Source organism: Triticum dicoccoides, chromosome 2A (genome assembly GCF_002162155.2).
Source record: "Triticum dicoccoides isolate Atlit2015 ecotype Zavitan chromosome 2A, WEW_v2.0, whole genome shotgun sequence".
Lineage (NCBI taxonomy): Eukaryota > Viridiplantae > Streptophyta > Magnoliopsida > Poales > Poaceae > Triticum > Triticum dicoccoides.
Genome location: NC_041382.1, coordinates 712,358 through 731,082, shown reverse-complemented (window position 1 = coordinate 731,082; position 18,725 = coordinate 712,358). Strand labels below are relative to the sequence as shown.

General features: G+C 47.0%; 1 protein-coding gene across 1 annotated transcript; it reads left to right on the top strand.

Moving 5' to 3' along the window:
- Positions 1 to 11,601: 11,601 nt before the first annotated feature.
- Positions 11,602 to 15,793, top strand: LOC119352622. Its single transcript, XM_037619192.1, has 3 exons — positions 11,602 to 11,692; positions 12,199 to 15,255; positions 15,501 to 15,793. Exons 1-2 carry the CDS (start codon positions 11,681 to 11,683, stop codon positions 15,235 to 15,237), a joined length of 3,051 nt encoding a protein of 1,016 aa, XP_037475089.1. The 5' UTR covers positions 11,602 to 11,680; the 3' UTR covers positions 15,238 to 15,255; positions 15,501 to 15,793.
- The last annotated feature ends 2,932 nt before the right edge of the window (positions 15,794 to 18,725 follow it).

Here is an 18,725-nt window from a genome sequence, read left to right as displayed (position 1 = left end):
TCTCCGGTTTTCTCCGAAATCACCCGAAACACTTCCGGTGTCCGAATATAGCCGTCCAATATATCAATCTTTATGTCTCAACCATTTCGAGACTCCTAGTCATATCCGTGATCACATCCGGGACTCCGAACTAACTTCGGTACATCAAAACTCATAAACTCATAATATAACTGTCATCGAAACCTTAAGCGTGCGGACCCTACGGTTCGAGAACAATGTAGACATGACCGAGACACGTCTTAGGTCAATAACCAATAGCGGGACCTAGATGCCCATATTGGCTCCTACATATTCTACGAAGATCTTTATCGGTCAGACCGCATAACAACATACGTTGTTCCCTTTGTCATCGGTATGTTACTTGCCCGAGATTCGATCGTCGGTATCTCAATACCTAGTTCAATCTCATTACCGGCAAGTCTCTTTACTCGTTCCGTAATACATCATCCCGCAACTAACTCATTAGTTGCAATGCTTGCAAGGCTTAAGTGATGTGCATTACCGAGAGGGCCCAGAGATACCTCTCCGACATTCGGAGTGACAAATCCTAATCTCAAAATACGCCAACCCAACAAGTACCTTCGGAGACACCTGTAGAGCACCTTTATAATCACCCAGTTACGTTGTGACGTTTGGTAGCACACAAAGTGTTCCTCCGGTAAACGGGAGTTGCATAATCTCATAGTCATAGGAACATGTATAAGTCATGAAGAAAGCAATAGCAACATACTAAACGATCGGGTGGTAAGCCAATGGAATGGGTCATGTCAATCAGATCATTCATCTAATGATGTGATCCCGTTAATCAAATAACAACTCTTTGTTCATGGTAAGCAAACATAACCATCTTTGATTAACGAGCTAGTCAAGTAGAGGCATACTAGTGACACTCTGTTTGTCTATGTATTCACACATGTATTATGTTTCCGGTTAATACAATTCTAGCATGAATAATAAACATTTATCATGATATAAGGAAATAAATAATAACTTTATTATTGCCTCTAGGGCATATTTCCTTCACCCCTCTGGTAAGATACACTTCGAAAGATTAGTATTTTGCGGCGTGGGTGTAGATTTGACAAATCATATTGCAGATGGTGCCGGACTCGATCCGGAGAGGCAACAACTCTTACGCCGGCTAAAGGCCGGTGAGAGTATGCTGACAAAGGTGAGGCGGGAGAAGAATGATATTCAGGATGCCAACACCAAGCTGGACGTTGAACTTAAAGATGTTCGTGGCCAACTGTCGGACTCCACTAAGGAGAATCAACGGCTTCGACGCGGCATATTTAGTAAGTGCTTAAGCGAATCTTTTTTTAGAAAAGAGTTCGGCGAGGAAGTCGACTAACAGAGTAATGTCTGTAGGTATGCTAACAGGTCGTCCGGCAGAGGAGATGCCCGGTTCTACGGGTGACCTTCTTCCCGAGCTCTCGCAACTGCACGAGCGAGTTCGGCAGGCGATGCGAGGCGTTGCCCAAGCCTTATGGCCTTCCCACTCTGTGCCCGAGGGCCTTGGAGAGCTTGCGGAGAAGCTTAAGGGAGCTCGGCGGCGCTTCCGGTTGTGGAAGATATCGGCCTGCCGACAAGGTGCTAGGGAGGCCCGGGCCATGGTGAAGACCCGGTTTACGAGGTCCGACCCAAGCCACATGGCCGAAGTCGGACCGGTGGGGCCTGATGGGAAGGAGATCCCTGTAAGCTTAGTATACGGCCAAGTAGAATTGGCCGCAAAGTATTCCCAGCAGGACTGTAAATTAGACAGCCTGTTAGATGTTATAGAAGAGGAATACAATCAATCAGAGTGACTATGTAATTGTTAATTGACATGTGTAATGCCTTCTAGCCGGATTGTAGATCGTTTGTCATTGCCGACCTTTTCGGTTCTACCTCGGGACCTGACGGTCTGGAGTGTGTCCGAATACCCTACCGGTTGTGTACGAACCGGGGTATGCATGGAGACCAGGCGTAGGGGTCATTAGTGCTTTATCAGACAAGTGCCCAACTAGTTATGTTATATTACATGGTTAGTAAGAAACATCTTCCAGAGAGAATAGTCCCGTTAGGGGTTCCTTTCTCTGGGAGGCATGCCCTAAAGTGCATGTCCAGACTGCAAATGCAGGAAAATCATCTGGGGGCATGTGTATAAATAAGTAAAAAAGGTCGTCTTTTAGTTCACCGACCGAATATTCCCTTAAGAACGCTAGCTTTCGGCTTCACCCAGTCTGAGGTACACATCCGGCTGATCCGGCAGTAACAATCGCAGAGGTGCTCCCTTTACCGCCTAGCCGAACAATCGGGAACGTAGGGGTAAGCACAGGAGCCAGGCAACCCAGCTTGGCCAAAACTTAAGTCATATCGATGCATATAATGGTGAAGAAAAGGTACATGTGGAAGATTGACGCACGTGTTGGGCGTGAAGCCCATATAAATAAGCTTTTGTTAAAGAAGCCCCCAGGTTTAATGAGCGCGGGTAGCGCGTCACTTGATGAGCCTTTAAGGGCTATAAGAGAAAAGAGGGGAAGGAGAGTAATGTAAGACAGAAAATGCAAAAAATGGATAGAGGAAGGAGACAAACACAGAGTCCGGCGCTAGGCATAGAATCTTCGGAGACGGGCGGCGTTCCATGGGTTCGGCTCGAGTCGGTTATCCGACGCATCTCACAAGCGGTACGCTCCACCAGTTAGGACTTGGTCGATTATGAAGGGACCTTCCCACTTGGGCTTGAGTTTGTCCTTTTTCTTATCCGGTAGGTGTAGAACTAGTTCGCCAACATTGTAATTTTTGGCCCGTACTTCTCTGCTTTGATATCTCCGAGCCTGCTGTTGATAAAATGCGGAACGGGCTTTTGCCACGTCACGCTCCTCCTCCAGGGCGTCCAGACTGTCCTGCCGATCGAGCTCGGCTTCTCTTTCTTCGTACATGCGCACTCGAGGTGAGTCATGAATTATGTCGCAGGGCAGAACTGCCTCTGCGCCGTACACCATAAAGAATGGTGTGTATCCGGTGGTGCGATTCGGCGTGGTCAGTAGCCCCCAGAGTACGGAGTCGAGCTCCTCTACCCAGTGCGTATTAGATTCCTTGAGGGACCGCACTTGTCTGGGTTTAATGCCGCTCATGATAAGACCATTTGCACGTTCGACCTGGCCGTTAGTTTGTGGGTGATAGACGGAAGCATAGTCGAGCTTGATGCCCATGTTTTTGCACCAGAGTTTTACCTCGTCGGTGGTGAAGTTTGTGCCGTTATTAGTGATGATGCTGTGGGGGACGCCGTAACGGTGTACAACCCCGAATATGAAGTCTATCACAGGTCCGGATTCGGCCGTTTTAACAGGCTTGGCTTCTATCCTTTTGGTGAACTTATCCACCATGACCGGTAAGTATTTTTTCTTGTGGGTTCTGCCTTTAAGGGGTCCAACCATGTCAAGCCCCCAGACCGCGAAAGGCCAAGTGATGGGGATAGTTCGGAGGGCGGTGGGTGGCATATGGCTTTGGTTTGCAAAAAGCTGGCAACCGACGCATCGTTGGACCAAGTCCTGAGCGTCTGCTCGGGCCGTCGGCCAGTAAAACCCCGTACAGAATGCCTTGCTTACAAGGGACCGAGCTGCAGCGTGGTGGCCACCGAGTCCGGCATGAATTTCAGCCAGCAGGTTCCGCCCTTCCTCTTCGGAGATGCACCTTTGAAGGACTCCGGTAGTGCTTTTCTTATAAAGCTCCCCCTCGTGGACTTTATAAGTTTTAGATCGCCGCACTATGCAGCGTGCCTCGTTTTGGTCCTCTGGGAGTTTCTGCCTCGTAAGGTAGGCTAGGAACGGTTCTGTCCACGGGGCGATGACCGCCATCATTACGTGGGCTGAAGGTGTAATTTTGGTGGCAGAGCCTCCAATTATGTCAGATTGTTCGGCGTCGAGTGGTGCGGTTAGGTCCGGGCTATTATCTGCGGGTTCCCCCTCCCATGCCACGGATGGCTTGAGCAGTCTTTCTAAAAAGATGTTGGGGGGGACTGCATCGCGCTTTGCTCCAATGTGTGCCAGGACATCCGCTGCCTGATTGTTTTCTCGGGCTATATGATGAACCTCCAACCCTACGAACCAAGCTAACATTTTTAGGACGGCGTTGCGGTAAGCTGCCATTTTTGGATCCTTGGCGTCGAAGTCTCCGTTTATTTGGGATATCGCGAGGTTTGAGTCCCCGCGTACCTCTAGGCGTTGAATGCCCATGGATACTTCCATTCGGAGACCATGTAGGAGGGCCTCGTATTCGGCTGCATTGTTGGAGTCCGTGTGATCTGGAGCACATATTGAACTGTGTCTCCTGTGGCGGACGTCAAGACGACGCCAGCCCCTAGTGCCGGCCAACATTTTGGAGCCGTCGAAATGCATAATCTAGTTTGAATATGTGCCGTACTCTTTAGGGAGCTCGGCCTCCGTCCATTCTACGACGAAGTCGGTCAAAACTTGCGATTTGATAGCTCGCCGTGGCTTATAGGTTATATCGAACGGGAGGAGCTCAATGGCCCATTTTGCGATCCGGCCCGTTGCGTCACGGTTGTTGATAATATCTTTGAGTGGTACCTCCGATGCTACTGTTATTGAACACTCTTGAAAGTAGTGTCGTAGCTTCCGGGATGCCATGAATACCGCGTATGCAATCTTTTGATAATGCGGGTACCGTGATTTGCATGGAGTGAGGACAGTGGACACGTAGTAAACTGGCCTTTGAAGGGGAAATTTGTGTCCGTCCGTTTCTCGCTCGTCGACGAGCACTGCGCTGACAACTTGATGGGTTGCTGCAATGTACAATAGCATTGGTTCGCCGATGTTTGGCGTGGCCAGGACTGGGTTTGTTGCCAATATGGCTTTTATTTCATCGAGTCCGGCCGTGGCGGCATCCGTCCACTCGAAGTGTTCGGTGCGCCGAAGGAGGCGATAGAGGGGCAGTGCCTTTTCTCCCAAGCGGGAGATGAAGCGGCTTAGAGCCACCACGCATTCGGTTAATTTTTGTATTTGTTTGAGGCCTTTTGGGATATCCAATTGTGACAAAGCTCGGATCTTGGCTGGATTTGCTTCAATTCCTCTACCGGATACGATGAAGCCCAAGAGCTTTCCGGCTGGAACGCCGAAAACGCATTTTTCCGGGTTGAGCTTGATGTCATATTTTCGGAGGTTATCGAATGTAAGCCTCAAGTCGTCTACTAGAGATTCTACATGTCTTGATTTGACGACCACATCATTCACATACGCCTCCACTGTTTTGCCGATCTGGTTTGCCAGACATGTCTAGATCATGCGCTGATATATTGCGCCGGCGTTTTTCAGCCCGAAGGGCATTGTGTTGAAGCAGAATGGGCCGTATGGTGTGATGAACCCTGTTGCGGCTTGGTATGATTCTACCATCTTGATTTGATGGTAACCGGAGTATGCGTCGAGGAAACACAATGAATCGTGTCCTGCGGTGGCATCGATAATTTGATCGATACGGGGGAGGGGGAAGGGGTCCTTTGGGCAAGCCTTGTTAAGGTCTTTAAAATCGACACACAGGCGCCAGGATTTGTCCTTCTTTGGTACCATCACCAGGTTTGCTAGCCAGTCCGGATGTTTTTTGTCTCTAATGAATCCGGCCTCCAATAGCTTGGCTAGCTCCTCTCCCATAGCCTGTCTCTTGGGTTCGGAAAAACGCCGAAGGGCTTGCTTGACAGGTTTGAATCCTTTTAGGATATTTAAGCTGTGTTCGGCCAGCCTGCGTGGGATTCCTGGCATGTCTGAAGGGTGCCAGGCTAAAATGTCCCAGTTCTCTCGTAGGAACTCTCGCAGTGCGGCGTCTACATCAGGGTTCAGTCGTGCCCCGATGGAAGCTGTTTTATTGGGGTCCGTTGGATGGACCTGGAATTTGACTATTTCGTCCGCTGTCGTGAAGGATGTGGACTTGGATCTCTTGTCGAGTATCACATCATCCCTATTAACCATGGAGCGCAGCGCAGTCAGTTCCTCAGCCGCTAAGCCTTCGGATAGTGCCTCAAGGGCCAATGCGGCCGTCTTGTTTTCGGCGCGGAGCGCTATGTCCGGATCACTAGCGAGAGTAATAATTCCGTTCGGCCCGGGCATCTTAAGCTTCATGTACCCATAATGGGGTATTGCTTGGAAGATTGTAAATGCTTCCCGCCCTAGTAAAGCGTGATATCCGCTATTGAACGGGGCCACCTGAAAAGTGACCTCTTCGGACCTGTAATTATCCGGCGTGCCGAACACCACATCTAGTGTGATTTTTCCTGTGCAGCGCGCTTCCCAACTAGGGATTATTCCTCTAAAGGTTGTGCTGCTTCGCTCGATGCGGTTCCAGCCTATTCCCATTTTTTGAAGGGTTTCTTCATAAATGAGGTTCAATCCGCTACCTCCATCCATGAGTACCTTGGTGAGGCGAAAGCCGTCCACTATTGGACTGAGGACCAATGCGCCTGGTGCTCGGGCTGTTCAGAATTTAGGTTCATCACTTGTATTGAAGGTAATAGCTGTGTCGCTCCATGGGTTTATTGTTGCTACTTGATAGACTTCGGCAAGGCTGCAGAGTGTTCTTTTTCGCATATTGTTTGATGCGAAAGTCTCGAAGACTGTGAGAATGGTACTGGTGTCCTCGGCGTGGCTTTCTGCGGCCTCCAAAATTAAGAGGTCCTCGCCAATTTTGGCCACCTGCCGGAGTATCCAACATGCTCTAAGGCTGTGAGTTGGTGTGGCGTCCTCTATACTGTGAATTTTACAGGGTCCATCAAGCCATCTTTCCAGTACGGTTCCATGCCCTGTAGAGGGTTTTGGTTTTTTGGTGTTTAACCCGGGTGTCTGACGATGATGCACCCTCTTAGTTCGGACGGGATTGCTATTCAAGGACGGATTATCCCAAAATTTTATTTCGGTTTTCCAGGCACTTTCCATCGCACAGTACTTTTGTACTATGGACGCCAAGTCAGCAAAGCGTGTAATATCACGATGACTTATGGCGTTAAGGATTCCCTCGTCCGTGCAATTACTGCAGAAAATTGAGATTGCGTCTCCCTCGCGGCAATCCTTTATCCTGTTCATAACCAGGAGGAATCTAGCCCAGTAATGATGTACTGTTTCCTCGGGCTTTTGCCTAATTTAGGAAAGATCGCTTATGTTTGGGCGGGCGGGGTGGCATTGAATCTGAAACCTCACCCAATCTAAGATTCGGAGGCCGAAGAGCTTCCGAACTCTAAAGTTCGTATTCTTGGATGTTGTCCAATGAATCTAGCCCGTTGCCTGATCCTAAGCTCAGGTCTTGAGTTACATCCTCCCCTCTGCGGGTATCCGGCTTGGAGGGGTCGGAAATTCGGACGTAGCAGTCCTTAAAATAGATGAAGGGTCGCCGCACTGCACCTCTACCACGGCAACGTGGTGGGTGACTTGGGGAGAGTTAATTTCTCTTAGATCGGATTTAAGCCCAACCTGGTCGTAATCCGTAGTGACCCCAAGGGCGGCGATGCGATCCAAGAGCTCGTTTACGGAAGAGAGCTCAATTGGATCTAGCTGCTCGACGAGTTCCGAGCTGACGTGAAGATTGCTTTTAATGACCCGAGAGGTCACCGTCGGCGCAATGGCCGAATAGGCGGTCATGAGAAAACCACCTAGCCGAAGGGTTTGGCCGACAGCCAAGGCTTCCTTAGTAACGGTGCCGTCTTTAAAGACGGGAAGAGGCATCCTTCCTGATTGCAACGCATTAGAGGAACTCTCAATAAAAAGCACCAATGTCGGTGTCAAAACCGGCGGATCTCTGGTAGGGGGTCCCGAACTGTGCGTCTAGGCCGGATGGTAACAGGAGACAGGGGACACGATGTTTTTACCCAGGTTCGGGCCCTCTCTCGATGGAGGTAAAACCCTACTCCTGCTTGATTAATATTGATGATATGGGTAGTACAAGAGTAGATCTACCACGAGATCAAGGAGGCTAAACCCTGGAAGCTAGCCTATGGTATGATTGTTGTATGATGGAGTTGTCCTATGGATTAGCACCCTCCGGTTTATATAGACACCGGATAGGGTTAGGGTTACACAGAGTCGGTTACAATGGTAGGAGATCTTGAATATCCGCATCGCCAAGCTTGCCTTCCACGCCAAGGAAAGTCTCATCCGGACACGGGACCAAGTCTTCAATCTTGTATCTTCATAGTCCTGGAGTCCGGCCGAAGGTATTGTCTGGCTATCCGAACACACCATAATCCAGGACTCCCTCTGCGGTGTCGACGGAATTCCTGACAAGGTCGATGTGTCAGTACCTGCTCTGAAGAGATCGGTGAAAGATGGTGGGGATGACCCATGAGAGTACATCGGACCGGTTTCTGCCCCACACCCGATATGTGGCTTGGTTGGGGCCTCCGGCTTCAGATATTAGGCTTAGGTGAATGATCTTGGTATTCAGCACAGACTTACTGCACCCCTTCATCAATTGGATAGGAGTAACGGCAGATGTTGCAAAAGGCTGATTCAGACATATTGATGTACTAATTTATAGGGTCTTTGTGAATAATTAATAAAATGGTTGCTTGCATCTTCCAGATGTAGAGGTTGGGGGTTATTCTCCTTTTTAAAAAAATAACTTTCACTTTTTACCTATTGATTGATGTTATTAATGGTCTAAGTAACTTATTTCTCTCTGGATGTTCATCATTTATGCCACTGGTTATATTCAATCAATAGATGCATCATATCAGCAGCGCAGTCTGTTGTGCAGTTTGGCTGTTTCCAATCAATTGATGGTATTTCAGGTGAATTCCAGTTACTCCTTTTTCTATTGTACTAACAATGGTGCTTTGCATTCTTCGAATCGTTGGTCTGCATCACATGTATTTTCAGCATGGAAGATTGTTGGATATACTTCATCTACCGCTGTTTGTGGCAATATTATTTTGAGTTATTTACCCAAAACCATCATGGTTGGGGCTAGGATAACAACTTAAAGCATCTCCAACAGCCGCGCAACGCGCGGAGCGCTTGCTCCAGCGACCGCTTCAAAGTTTGGCGCGCGCGAGCCGTTACATCAGCCGCTGCAAAAAAATTACACGCGCGCTCTCGCACAAACAACATATGCACTCCAAACACAATCAAGAAGATCAAACACAAACAAAATAAATCAATAATAAAGAGTTTAATTTTATTATTACAACTCAAACAAATAGTTTATCTTGCAACAGAACAAATAGTTCAATAATACCACATCAAACGCACAAATCATGATGCTCTTTGTCGGCCATTCCATGCCCACCACTCCTCGATGAGATCCTTCTGAAGATCATCATGCGTTTTGGCACGTCGAATGGCATGATAGGAGGCAACAAAACGGACCACCCTGGAAGCCCTCCGCCGCACTCGCACGGGATGTCCCAAGAGCTCATACTGAGAGTAGTCTAAATCTTGGCCACGCTCATTCTCGATGATCATGTTGTGCATTATCACACAAGCGTGCATGATATACCAAAGCATCTTTTGATTCCAAAATCTAGCCGGTCCTCTCACAATAGCAAATTGGGCTTGCAAAATCCCAAAAGCTCTTTCCAGATCTTTTCTAGCCGCCGCCTGAGCATTGCGGAAATCAAGATTTTTTCCTACCTTCCAGTTTTTTCAATGGCTTCACAAATGTTTGCCACTTTGGGTAGATGCCATCCGCAAGATAGTAGATATAGTTGTATGTATGACCATTTGCTACAAACTGCACCGATGGCAGTTCATCATTTGCAATCTTATTCATCTGTGGTGACCGATTAACAACGTTGATGTGATTCAAAGATCCAGGCATTCCAAAAAAAGCATGCCAAATCCAAGCCTCTTGATGGCCAACGCTTCAAGGATTATAGTGGAACCCTTTTTTTTGGCCGTGGAATTGCCCATGCCATGCCTTAGGACAATTCTTCTCATTCCAATGCATGCAATCTATTGAACCAAGCATACCTGGGAAGCCGCGAGCTTTGTTTATCTCCAATGGCCAAACACTTGCACAATTCCGACTGCGAAGCACTTGACAACATGATGGCTTGACTCTCACGCATGGCCAAGTGGTCATCAACTAGATCAGCGGGAATACCCTATGCCAACATACGCAAGGCGGCTGTCACCTTCTGAAAGGTGCTATGCCCGAGCTCTCCGGCGGCATTCCTCCTTTGCTGAAAAAACGGTCATGGCTCGCTAGTTTCTCTGCAATGCGCCTGAACAACTCGGTGCTCATCGTAAACCGGCGTCGGTAGTACGACTCGGGTACACGGGATTATCCGCAAAATAGTGCCTCATCAATCAGTTGTGGGCATCGATCCTATCCCTTCAAATTTTCTGCCGACCCATAACCGAACCACCGTGCTTCGGTTTCTTATTGATGTGGATAGCTAGGATCATTGCAAGATCCTCCTCTTCAATATGAAATTCTTCTTCCGAAGAATCATATGACGAACTCATGTATAATGTTCAATTTAAACTAGGCTATAAAAACTACAAACACCATGCACCAAATTCATGTAAAAAATGTGAAGTTGAAGTAATACATACCTTGCAAGCGTTTTGTCAAACACCTTGTGGGCGCCGAGCGGCAGTGGGCGGCCGGGCGCTGTTCGTCGGAGGAATGGCGCGTGCAAGGGGCGGCGTCGACTGGAGGGGGAAGGAGGAAGCGGCGGCGGCGCGGGGCGGCGGCAAATGGAGGGAGAAGGAGGAAGCGGCAGCGGCGCGGGGATAGGCCGGGGAAGCACCGGAATGGTCGCGGGAACAAATGGGGTGATGTCCATGGTCCAGCGCTCACAACCTGTTCGGCTAAATGCCAGAGAGAAAACAAGGAAGAAAAAAAGGTGAAAACTAGTAAACACTTGAGTCATTGACAAGTCGGACCCTCGTCCAACTCGACATATTGTCACACAAGCATGCCACCTAATCCCGACCCACCTGTCGGTTTTGCTGTTTTCATGACCAAATTCGAGCGTCACTACGCATTAGGCGCATTTTCGGTGGTTTTTTGTGTCCTGCCTTCAATGTGGTGCCAAGTTGTTGCCTTAGCCCGAAGTGTGATGGTTGTGGTTAAATAACTATTATTTCTTATGTTTTTCATGAAAAAAGAAAAAATATGTGAGTCCTGCCTCCCGCACACCTTTCGATACTGCTTGGAATCCAGTCCAACCTGCTTTATTCAAAGCAAAAGCAAAAGCAAAAGCAAAAGAAAAAGGAGGAAGAAGAAGCAGACAGCTCAATCTTTATTCTTTAATAAGTAGCTCCAACCTGAAGCAAAGAACCAGCTTGCTACACATGTATGCTTTGGCCAAACCAAAAGCCAAAGACCATCAAATCTTCTGTATCCATTGTTCCCCCTTCAACTGACCTAAGCAATAGATTGTGCCAGCCAGCCAGCCAGCCTACTTTCCGATTAAGGTACGTACTGTCAAGAAGACTATTAATACGGCTCTTGTACTGTCAATACTATTAATAAACCTCATCATATATATATATATATATATATATATATATATATATATATATATATATATATATTCTAGTTATGCATCGACTAACAATTACTCTCTTCTGATAACTAGTAGGTGCCAGCTGCAAATTGATTCATCTGGAGGCCAGTGCCGATCGATCGATGGGTTAGATTTCTGGAGCTTCTTGTCTCTGCAAGGCCTTCACTCAAACAATTAGTTATCATGCCTCGAGAGGTATTAATTTGTCTGCGTACACATGAATGCATTCATGCATCCAGTTCTCACAAAGTAGCCTAGCCTAGTTCTTCCGGTGGTATGTTATACTATATATATGTCAGAGATGGTTGTCTTAATTGTTGTGATATGTAGTTCAAGATGAATTGCATGTAAATTAGCTCCTCCAAGAGGGTGAAACAAGGACGTCCAAGATCACACACACACACACACACACACACACACACGGCCCGTCTGACAAATTACACAGACATACATGCTCAAGTCCACGGAGACATGCATAAACACTGAAATCGTATGGCCGAAATGCAGTTTACTTCTAGCTGGGAGGATAGCATGTATGCTGAGTGACGGCCATGCATGTAATGCAGTCTAATTAATTATTCTCGACTCTAATCATAAAAAGAAAAAAACAAAGTAGGTGCAGCTTTTGCATATACGTTACTAGTAGATGAAAAATGCTAAAGTGACTGACCTTAACTAATTGTTGTCAACTAATTATGCAGAGGATTAATGCAGACACCATCGAAAGAGCGGTGGGAAATATAGTCCCTTATCTAGAGGATACAAGCAGTACTGCACACAAGGCCATCTATTTTGATGGATGTGAAGGGCTGGCTGCTTCGGCGGTGCTTAGAGCCATTGCTGAAAACCCTCCGCCATCTCTGCTTAAGAAATTTGACAAGATCATCCACGTCGACTGCTCTAGGTGGAAAAGCAGAAGAGCACTCCAGAAGACAATCGCACAAGAATTGAAGCTTCCTCGGCGGGTAATGCATATTTTTGATAGGCAAGATGAAGAAGATGATTTCAGAGGGGTAGATGAAAGCTCCAGAGCTGAGATACAAGAGGTTGGGGCAGAGATACATCGGGCCACAAGACAACACAAATGCTTGGTGCTCTTCCATAATGGGAGCGATAACACAATAGACTTGGATGATTTTGGCATTCTTCTGTCGGCAAGGTTCGGTACTACTAAAGTATTGTGGACCTTCAGGGGCAGGCTTCGGCTCATCCCACGAATTACTGAGAAGGTGGATGATTCCCATCTTTTTCTTTATGATACATACAGTCTTCGGGGGTGGAATTTTTTGCTTCAGATAGAGGCTGGAGAAATTGCTGGGTACACAGATAAGCTTGGTGAAGCAGCTACCGAGTGTTGCTTGTATCTGTTGTCATTGAATTCTCAAGGAGGCAATATCATGGGCTATGACTGGGCCACCCATGCTTCTAACTATTGGGTCTGTGATGGGATTATACAAGGAGGCCATGGTGAAGAAGCATGGGAGGCTGCATCTGCTCTGCATCAACACATACACATAGAGGATTATTCAGCTAATGCACTGCCCTCCTTTGGTGATAAATTGAAGACTCCTTCGAAGCGATGGTTAATGTCCAAGGAAAGCTCTGTTGTGCATCCAGAGTCAACGTCCTTTTTCCTTGCTGCAGTCGCAAGCGGATCAGATCCTCCATTAAGACCCTTACCTAATGACATGTTTCATCAAGCGGACAAACTTGGTGTGCTCAAGTTATGCCACTGCACCTTCAGTTTTTCCTCTCCTCCTTTTCGTCGTTGCCACAAGTTGAGATTCCTTGGATTAGATAGCTGCCAGGATCTACGACCAGAAGAGGATGAGAAGCAAGAAATGGGTTTTTTGAAGAGCCTATGGGTGATAGACATACACAATACAGACTGGCATCTGCCTTCATCACCAGAGATAATAAAGCAAATGGCTACAAACATTAGGGAAGTACATATAAAGAATGGAAGGTTTTGGCACATCATTTTTGCATTGGGACAACCACAAAATCTTCACAAGCTTCGAGTTATTGACCCTACATGCTGCTCTTTGGAGACAGGCAGAAAGGATGAATTCACAGTTTTGCCCAGCTTGTCAACATCAAGTAGCCTCAAGACTCTGGTTCTAGATGGTTGTTTTGGTTTGGAGCATGTTGAAGGACTCCCTCCATCACTTGAATCATTCATCTTAGATGCAAGACCAAGAAAAGATGATTACAGGGAAGCCAAAATAAGCCGCATCTCCTTGGCTGGTTGTGCAAGATTGTTTGAATTCACACTGAGGGGATCACTTCCAAACCTTGAGGAGCTGGACCTCTCAGGCACAGGAGTCAAGACACTTGACCTCACAACTCAGGTGGTGCAGGTCCCATGTCTCCAACGAGTCATGCTATTGGGATGTGAGCAACTTCGTGCTGTGCTTTGGCCAGAAAAGGAGATGTCCCAACTATGTTTTCTCTGCATTGACACTCGAGGAGGAGAAGAGGTCGGAAGAATACCACCAGATCTTGAGAAGTTTAAAAAGGGTCATTGTCAAGCATATGTTGCTATGGTGGACATCAAATTCATCCAGATATTGACGCAAACAACTTACATTAATACGTTTTGGAACATGGGCACAAATAAATTTAGTCTAAACCTTTGCATTTCTGCTAGTGGACAGTGGTGCAACAAAGGAAAGATGGGTTCTAGTAACTGTGGGAATATATTGGGGCCAGCCCTACCAAAGTCATTAATCCCCAATCACTGTTATGATGTTTTTTCTATGGACAACATAACTATTGATCATGACTACAATAGTGCAGCGAAGTTTCAGCCGTTAGCCCGCCATGTGGAGATTGGTGAAGGAATTAGCAACACTAGCATGGAGAGCACACAAGGTAACAAGGCTATCATATTTGTGATGGACAAGGCTGAGAGTTTGCATGTGCACGATAATTATTCCATCAACACTATCATCCCTGAATGTATAATGACCATAGAAGATAAGAAACTTAGATGGTCTAGGCTGCAACAGTGCCGTGTGGAGAGATGCCCCAAGCTAGACACAGTCTTCGCCACTAACTATGATATCTTTTGCTTTGAAGAACTACAGAACTTTTGGGCGGCTGATCTGCTGATGGCATCCTGTGTTTGGAGCAGAGGAAATATTGTCAGTGCCAAGGACACCCGTTCCTTCGTGAATCTGCAGAGCATACACCTCTACTCATGTCCAAGGCTCAAATTCGTGCTTCCATTATCATGGGCTGCTCCAGGCTCATATTTTCCCAACTTAGAGACCCTTCACATTGTTAGTTGTGGTGATATCGACAAGGTATTCCCCGTGGAGCCAGAGTTCCTGACAACAATATCCAACGACGACCGAAAAGATTTAGAGAGTCTCCACATTGTCAACTGTGGTGATCTAAATACAGTGTTCCCTGTTCATCCTGACCTCAAAAAAAATGTACTTGAGTTCCCAAACCTGAAGCACATCCACCTGTATGAGCTCTATAAGTTGCAGCATATATGTGAGGTCAAGATGCTTGCTCCCAAGCTTGAGAGGATATGGCTCCGGGGATGCTGGGGTCTCAGGCGTGTCCCAGCCGTCAGCCGAGACATCCGCCCCATCGTGGACTGCGAGAGGGACTGGTGGGAGAAGCTGGAGTGGGACGGGCCGGAGGCCAGCCATGACCCTTCCCTCTATGATCCCCGCCACTCATCATATTACAAGAAGCCCCTGCCTAGATTCTCGGTGCTCTGGTGAACTGACCGTACTACTCAGGTACACACACGCGCGCTCTTCCTATTTTTCTTTCTTTTTTCATGCATGCACGTATCATGATATATGAGAAGTCACTATAAGATTGTTGTTGCATACAAACGTACAAATGAAATACATACACATACGCAGAGCAGCAAAGTAGGGTAATCCATACACTCTCTCATATGTGCATTGGACGACCCATTCTCTCCATCGACTCCGCTTTCATTAAATTAAATGGTCATGTCATTCGCTCTTGTGTGTAGGAGGTTTGGTGGTGACGTCTTACGGGAGTGAGACGTCTTGCTGCTTTCAACAGCGGCAATGGTTCAAGTCTGTGCATGTTTACTTGCCAAGATTGTGTTGGTCTGAAGCTATGTCTGGAGCATGTTTGATTTGTGTCTGTGATTGCACGCGCTTGAACTAACAAGGGTTTGGTTTGGTTTGGTTTCATTTATTTCTGTCTTATTATTAATAATTCAGCGGCATAGCATGCATGTTTATGCTTGCTGACGGACTACTGAAAGTGTGATGTGTATGAATCGCTATTAATTTTATTCATGTGTTGTCTGCATTTTGGTTCCGTCATTCCGTTAATTTATCACCGAGCCTGCTGGCTAAGGCTGCAATTAATTAAGGTGTTGTTGGCATAGCCCAGAAATATACGGAATAATTTGCATTGCTGGTGTGATATCAATATATATAGCTGCAATGCAACAAACTGTTTGACATGCTGCATTTGTATTCTGGTTTGGGTACTCTGCTCCAGAAAGTGATTTGCGTCCATATTATCCTTTCTTTTGCTGATGTATCCACCATGCAAATGCATACACACAATCCATATCCGATCAACTTCAATTTTCAGGAATCTGCTTGTACCATCAACTCACTCTGCACTGCCTCGCCTTACCCACGCAGAGTACTACTCCCTCCGTTCCTAAATACTTGTCTTTCTAGGCATTTCAACAAGTGACTACATACGAAGCAAAATGAGTGAATCTACACTCTAAAATATGTCTACATATATCCGTATGTAGTAGTCATTCGAAATGTCTAGAAAGACAAATATTTAGGAACGGAGGGAGTATATGCTAGAGGTATAATATCTCTGCTCGGATTCTACGTTGCCACAGATCCTACGCAGGACTAATCTTGGTTGACATGCACGCCATGGAGGCAATATTTTGCACAAAACACCCACACAATTGTTTTCTCTACAAGTTTAGTGCTCCTCGCTCTTTTGACTTTTACGGCTATGCACAAACTTGCACCACCTCTCAAGGTCGGTGATGTGCCACTACAGAGCTCTCTGTCGGCTTTTCCTTGCAACATGACCAACTAAAGCTAATTCTCATATTGTTCTGCCTGGTTCCGACACCGTCTCTGTTTTCCATCAGTGTTTGTGAAGGAAAGAAGAACTCCGCCTCTGTATCCAATTTTGATTAATATGTACGTATGTTGTATGATCCATTCCAGGCCGGCAATCTCCATGATTGAAGAGTGAAGATGCAGAGAAGAAGGGATTGATCACCCCGGGCAAGGTCAGTCATCTCACCCTCTCGGATAAATCCACAACTGCATTAGGTAGGTAGTAAAGAGTACAACTAGGCTACTAGCTCACATGAGGGTGAACCGAATACATATGCTTGTGTGCATCAAATCTTCACAAGCACACATCATGGACCTGTGAAGAAACCTTGGCACATCCCTCCCCAGCTGCCTCCTATGTATTCATTCGCGTTAGAAGTGCATCTTTTGCACCGACCGAATATCTTTTCTTGGCTATGTTGTTACTCCACAGGGAATTGAAGTTAATAAAGCCCAGATTAAAGCTATTGAGAGTTGGCCGCAGCCCAAAACGGTCACACAAGTGAGGAGTTTTCTTGGACTCGCTGGTTTCTATAGGCGTTTTGTGAGAGATTTTAGCACCATTGCTGCACCTCTCAATGAGCTTACAAAGAAGGATGTGCCTTTTGTTTGGGGTAGAAGCCTTCACGGTATTAAAAGATAAATTGACACATGCTCCTTTACTCCAACTTCCTGATTTTAATAAGACTTTTGAAATTGAATATGATGCTAGTGGAATTGGATTAGGAGGTGTGTTATTACAAGATGACAAACCTGTTGCATACTTTTCTGAAAAATTGAGTGGGCCTAGTCTAAACTACTCTATTTATGATAAAGAATTATATGCTCTTGTTCGGACTTTAGAGACATGGCAACATTATTTATGGCCCAAAGAATTTGTTATACATTCTGATCATGAATCTTTGAAATATATTAAAAGTTAAGCTAAACTGAATCGTAGACATGCTAAATGAGTTGAATTCATTAAGACTTTCCCTTATGTTATTAAACACAAGAAGGGTAAAGAAAATGTTATTGTTGATGCTTTGTCTCGTCGCTATACTATGCTTTCACAACTTGACTTCAAAATATTTGGTTTAGAGACCATCAAAGATCAATATGTGCATGATGCTGATTTTAAAGATGTAATGCAGAATTGTAAAGAAGGAAAAACATGGAATAAGTTTGTTATTAATGATGGCTTTGTGTTCCGTGCTAACAAGCTATGCATTCCTGCTAGCTCTGTTCATCTTTTGTTGTTGCAGGAGGCGCATGGGGGAGAATTAATGGGACACCTTTGCCTCATTCACGTTGGCCACCGGTGTTCCTGGCGCGGCGCAGGCTCACCTTGGCGCCGGGGGCCATTGATCCTGGCTCTGGTTCGGCGGCAAAGTCGCCTACTGCGGGATCACGTTTTGAGCCCCTGGCCATGGACGAAGTCGCCGATCTGCCTGAAGCGGAGGGGGTGGCGGTCTAGGCGGCAAATATGGTCCTTTCCCAAGCAGATTAAGAGGAAGAGGGCGGTCCTTGGACCTCCGTGTCTCGCCGGAAGAAATCAAAAGAGGAGCTAGTGCAGGAATTTTGGACCTCCGTGTCTCGCGAGTATGGGAACGTCGGGGTTCCGCGTCCCCAGCGACATCAGCCGGCCAGGAGTGCCTGGGTTCGTCTCAGGAGCCGTCCGCTCGGCCAGATGGAGCGCCGAAATCGCCAAATCCGTCGCCGGCGACACCAAGGCAGCGCCGAGGGGTATGCATCAAGCCTTGGAGAGGGCCACTCCCCCGTCCGCGGATCACGCCGCCGGTGGCGCTGGCCGCATTCATGCCGGATGCGCTGGCCGATCCGTCATCTTCGGTGGAGCAAAGTCAAGGGACCGTAACGCTCGCGGCAACGCATGCATGCAACGATCATGCATCCGGTCAAACAACGCTTCGTCCCATGGGCCTTTTGCATGCTGAAGGGCCCAGCAAGGGCCAGGCTGCTCGTTTGGGACGTACTATCAGAAGGGCCGACGTATTTCTTCGCCGAACGCATCTACGCCTTGATACTACCTCCGTCTGCGCGTACTCTCGGACTGCGCCGCCAACGTACGCTGCTGCCCTGCGTCGGCCATCGCCGCAGCTCATGGCTGGCCGGAACGGCAACGC